At 51.8% G+C, this 5,741-nt stretch overlaps 1 protein-coding gene across 1 annotated transcript in view; it reads right to left on the bottom strand.

Annotated features, from left to right (window-relative positions):
• Positions 1 to 4,723, bottom strand: part of GLI2 (GLI family zinc finger 2) — a 172,824-nt gene extending 168,101 nt beyond the window's left edge. Inside the window, 1 exon segment of the mRNA XM_012806881.1 lies at positions 4,558 to 4,723. Coding sequence (XP_012662335.1) covers positions 4,558 to 4,696 — 139 coding nt within the window. The 5' untranslated portion in view covers positions 4,697 to 4,723.
• Between the last annotated feature and the right edge of the window lie 1,018 nt (positions 4,724 to 5,741).

Genomic DNA, 5,741 nt, shown 5'->3' with positions numbered 1-5,741 from the left:
GTTTGAACCCACCACTTTCGGTATATGGGGCCAGTGCCCTACCCACTGAGCCACAGGCACCGTCCAGAATTGGCATTTCTAACAACCCCCAGGAGATGCTGATGCTGCTGGTGGGGACGACACTGGGAGGTCACCTGGCCCGGGACATAGTGGAGGTTCAGTGAGAGAGGTGGATACTCGCCATTACAGGCCCTTCCTAGGACTTCTAAAGCCTATCTGGCTGCTTGATTTCAGAAACTAGCACAACTCTGAGAGCCAGACCCAGCTCCAAGTTTCATGGATCCCGCCTTCCACACTGTCCCAGAGACTTGAGTAGTCCCTGGTGCTCAGCTGAGGCACAGAGAGAGAGGCTCAGAAATATTTTTGGAAAGAAAACCCACAGTGGAAGAGAATAATAGAACAGCTTTTGGACAGTTTCAGTGTAAAGCAATGAGAAACATCTGAATCGAATTGAGTTTAAAATTACACCATTTTATAAAAATTAAAGAGGGGGAAAAAATCTGGGCCAAAATGTGTTTTTAAAGATTTATGGCCTCCAAAGTGTTAGCACAACAGCAAAAGAGTCTGGGAAAGAACCCACCCTGCACGGCGGCTTCTGCAGTCTGCTCTTCTGGGCTGCTCCCGCCAGATGATTAAACTAACCTTTCCCTGTCTGACCACAGGGCTGCTTTTTCCTTTGGTTGGACCTGGCCCGGCCCTGCCCTGCTCTGCTCTGCAGACATGTTTCTCACACACATTTTGGCACAGGGAGACTCTGGGTGGAAACCTCCAACCCTCAGTAGGTCCAGCTTCCCAGACTCCTAAGGGAAGTCGGGTATCCGAGACCGGTCAGGTCAGGTGAATAACTCATGGCCCCAGACCTCAAAGAACTGGCTGTCTGGAAGACAGGAGGTACCACTAGTGCAGAGGGACAGATAAAGGAAATGAGACATGGGGACACACAGGGAGACCCTCCAAGGCTAGATGCTCACCCCAGAATGTCAGTAGGGCCCAAATCACCACCACACAACCTAAAAGCAAATACCTAAAGAGGCTCTCACCAGGGAGAGCCAGGGACCCCAAGCTCTGGTCCCAGCACTCTGTTAAAGCATCTGGTATCTTGGGCAAGCCTCATCTGGGCCCAGAGCTGACCTGCAAGGTGGGAGCACTCCGGCCCAGCACTCAGAAGCTCCTGCCTGGGTTTTCCAAGCTTTACCACTGGGGACTCCCGCCTCCCTCCGTCCCTTCTTACTCAGGACTCTCGCTTTCTTTCCCATTTCAGTGGGCCTTGTGACCACTTTTTTCACTAATATTAGAACATAAGCACATTCCTCTCTGTAATGATAAAGTCTCAGCAAACATTTTCCATGGCTTCCGTCATGTTCCATCCAGAACATGTTCCACAGCTTAAATAATCAATCCCCAATCAAAGAATAACTAGGCTGTTTCCAATGTTTTACAGATATAAATAATACAGACATGAAATCTTTCTGCCTGCAGGTATGTTCCCTGTTAGAATCAATGGAAGTTATACAATTCTAAAGGTGGAATGGAAACACTTGAAACTGGTGACCCAGAGTGGAGGCTGGATGGGGGTCCAGCGGCTGGCCTGGAACACAGGCTGTCCCTCACACCTGGACACCGTACAAGTATTGGTGAGCACAGCCCAATGGATATAGGGGTTGTGTGAACCACCCCTCTCTGCCAGACAGCTGCAGATCCTGGTGAAAACTATGAGGACATCACAGGCTTTGAAGGAATAAACTGGGCCTCACAGATGCCAGGTGTCTGATGGTCACCTGCACGGCTTCAGGGGAATCAACTCAGCCATACTCCTACCCCCAGCAAACAGACCAGATCCCCACACAGGCTAGGTCCTCCATCTTTTCCAGAAACAACACAGGAAGAGGGGTCCCTCAACTAGCAATTCTCAGCTCCCTGGACCCCTGCCCAGTACACATCTTGTGGCACTGACCCTCTCCCAGACTTTGGTGCCGTCCTCCATGGCCCCCACCCAATGTCCACACCCGGTCACTTCCCTGCAGGTGGAGTGTCCACCTCCTCAGTAGATGGGGCAAATGCTGCTGCTCCCCAAAGCCTTACTCCTTGGCCCTGCTCCTCAGTGATCCCAGCCTTTCCCTTACACGATTCAGGTCCCCAGGAGACCCCTGGGTGCCCCTCATGCCAGGCCCAGCACCAAACGCTGAGACCCAGGGCTAAATGCAAGAACATCCCCACCCCGAGCAGGTCCCACACAACCCACCTGCCTGGCAACTCCTTCCATACATATGTGCAGGTCTACACCCCTCCCTGGAGCCTTCTGGGGACTTGAGTGTGTTGAGTACAGGAGGATCTTGCTCATAGCACCTTGGCCACCATCCAGTAACATTTAAGGGCAATCCAATGTTCTGAGACCATCAAGACTGGACAATTGTCAAATCCCTTCACGACACAGATTAGAAAACCAAGATCCAGATGAGTACCATCTATGCTGTACCAGCTTCCATGGCCACATCCACAAATGCAGCCACCAGAGTCCACAGCAGTAGACTATCTTCTACTTTGCTCCAGGCAGGGACAGTTGCTCTCCCCCAGTACAGGATGACCCTTCCCAAGTAAGCTGCTCAAAGGCAGTGGCAAGGAGCGGTGGATGGCTGAGAAGGCTCTAGGGTCTCTGCGACCCTTCAGCACCACACACACCTCATCTGAGACTGAGGCCAACAAGCTGCCTGCCTACGTCAAACCCATCCTCTGCTGGAACCTCATCAGCACAGCTGCCCCAGGGGCAGGCAACAAGGGCAGGCCTCCTGGGGTGAGGGAGAGGGTGGGTAGAGGTGGGTGGCAGGTGCCTCAGTGAGGCCGCTATACTCTAAACTTTGGACTTCTTGCCTGTCACACTCCCCACCTCCCAGCCAGACCAAGAATCCCTCACGCATCTGTCGTTATTACACCAACAGTGACAGCCAGGTCTGATGCTAGAGGGGCTCCCCCCCAATTACATCCTAATTACTGTCTAATTACTGCCTAAGTCTATTCTCTGCTGCTGTGACACATCAGTAAATTGCGCCATGGTGGTTCATGATCCATTCATGACTTCTGAGAGGGAGGCGGCTGACAGGGCTCCTGCTGAGAATCTGGGGCAGACCAAAGACACCTGAGCTCACTTGGGCCCCAGAGCATCAGGCAGAAGGACAGTGTGAAATGTTACCACAAGCCAAGGAAGGCGCAGATCCAGGGAAATGAATAGACCTTGCCACCCAGGGACAGGCTCTAGCTCTCTGCCTCTCCTCCCCTCTCCACCCTCCCTATGTGGTGGGCCACCTTTGGCTCTGGCTCCTCCCACAGCTCCTGAGAGCTCCTCCTCCAGCTCCCCTCCCCAGCTGGTCCTACCTCACAGAGGAAGGGCCCAGAGAGCCCCCATCCAAGAGGACAGGGTTGGGAGACATTGTCCAGATCAGGAAGCTTCCCCGAGGGAGTCTAAAGGTCGACTTTGGATCTTCCTTCCCTGTCTTGGGCTACACATCCCAAAAATGACTTCCAACTTAGAATCACATGCAAAATAAAAATAAATATACTAACAATGACCTACAGTTCCTCAAGTCCATGCTTAGAAACATCAACTCCTCAGGCCCTCCAAGGGTCTTTCCATTTCCCTGAGCTCTTGCCCCATGCCTTGCCAGTGTGTGCTATGGACCCGCATCATCTCCACATCGGACAGAAATGCCAAAATTCAGACCTGCCCTGACTCAACTGAACCAGGGTGTGCAGTGGAACAAGATCCCCATGACTGTGTGTACATCAAAAGGGGAGAGGCGCTGCCCAGCACCCACCCAGAGAAGGCGTGCTGTCTTCCCTCACTGCTTTCTGAGCTGAGCCTGAGTGGCAAGAGCAATAGGGCAGGACTAAACACACTTGAATACAAAGGGAAAGAAAAGAAATCTAAGTCTCTCCATTCCTTGGAGACAGAAATAGTTCTGTGGCCTCCAGATGGACTACACAGACACAGGGGAGGTCTCGCCTTCCCGCCAAACTTCCTCAACAGGGATGCTGGCACCGATGCACCAGTGGAAACCAGAAAGTATTTCTCTTTAGGGGAGCAAAATGAGAGGCTGTGGCTCATGTAGTCCCTTCTGTTATAATTAACTTGGCCAGAAATTCACCTAAGATACTAAATTCTGTACCTGACCCTCTAATTACAGCCAGAAGGCATCAGGAGACAATTACTTTCCAAAATAGTCCTTGGCGGGCTAGAGGCAAGGAGGAGTTCTCCAGTACATCTTGAATGTGCCAGCTGCACGCACCCAGGGCCGCCCAGCAGCCACGGAGCCTGGCCTCCCCTTCCTCCCTTTCCTCCTGCTCTCAAGCCTCACCCTCCTCCCATTTGGGGTGGCCAGACCTCCAAGCAAACCTGCAGGCCACTGTCACAGTGCCTGGGATTCCCAGGAGCAGGGGCGCCCTCTTCCTCGCCCTCCATAAACCCAGCACGCTTCCCCAGCATGGATCACCACTCTAATTAAATCCTAACGGGCTCATGAAAAACACTCCTGCCGCCCTCCAAGTGTGCGAAACAGAAAGTACCTCCTTGGGCAGCTGCAGCCGTGGCAGCCACCGCCAGAGGAGAGGTCTTTTTGCCCGAGTCAGGGAAGCTTCTGCCCTCCAGGATCCCACTTTTGGCTTCCTGCTTCTCCGCGGCAGTGGTCGAGGCTGATGTCTCCATCTCAGCTGCTCATCGTCCTGGGTAGCAGCCCTAAAAGAGAAGACAAAGGCACTCACCAACACTGCACCCAAACCCAGCCGGAAATGCTGACCCACATTCACGCCACCGCTTGCTTCTAAAGCAACCAACTTCATCCTCATTCTCTTATAATTGGGAAGGAGGGTTTAATTAATTTTGAGAATTATTAGTCCTGAGATTCATCTGGTCTTCTGAATAACCTTCCGGACAACTACTGGGCATGTTCATCATCTTTTACCCAGATTTTTATTATAAAGTCTAAGCAACAAGTTCCCACCGATGTAAGTCGTGAGAACTACCTTGAGAAATGAAGTCAGAAGTAACAACACAGGATCACCGGGAAAATAAAAATGAATATAGTAAGAATGGTTACTCAAAGGAAACCTAGCTTACCTGATCACCAGATCCATCCTTCATTTATTAATTTGTATGTTCATTCCTTCATCCATCATTCAACAACTTTTCATCCTTTATTAACTCACACTCAGTTGACATATTTTTAAGCCCCCCTATTTTACACCAGACAATATGCCTCGTGCTGAAGGTACAGTACATGAGTTTGCATTCTACTTGGGAGACAAAGAAAGGGGGGAATCAATGTAGGTTTAATTTCAGTTAGCAAGAGGTAGCAGGGGAAGAGAAGGTAGCACAGCAGCCCAGGGAAGGGCTAGAGGAGCAGAGGGGGCAGACTGCCCTGCCTCTTTGAGGCTGGGGTGTGATTCCTGCTCAAGGGGACACCCCACAGCAGCCAGAGTGTAGAGGCGGGAGCCAGGGCCCATGGAAGAAGGCCAGCTTCTCTGAGGAGTGCAGAGAGGGGAGGCATTGGAGGGTTTGAGCAGGGTGGAGGATGGGATACACCTCCAAAGTAAAGGGATCACTTCCCTACTGTGCAGAGTGGACTTTGGGGGGTCAGAAGCGCTACTGCAATGACCCAAGGAGATGCACTGGTGGTTTGGGTTAATGGGTCAGTGGTGGAGCTGGTGAGATGAGAACACATCATCCTGAAGGCAGAGCCAGCAGACCCAGA

The sequence above is a fragment of the Otolemur garnettii genome, unplaced genomic scaffold (assembly GCF_000181295.1).
Source record: "Otolemur garnettii isolate 467f Iridium unplaced genomic scaffold, OtoGar3 scaffold00059, whole genome shotgun sequence".
NCBI classification, from domain to species: domain Eukaryota; kingdom Metazoa; phylum Chordata; class Mammalia; order Primates; family Galagidae; genus Otolemur; species Otolemur garnettii.
This window is presented reverse-complemented; position numbering and strand designations above follow the sequence as displayed.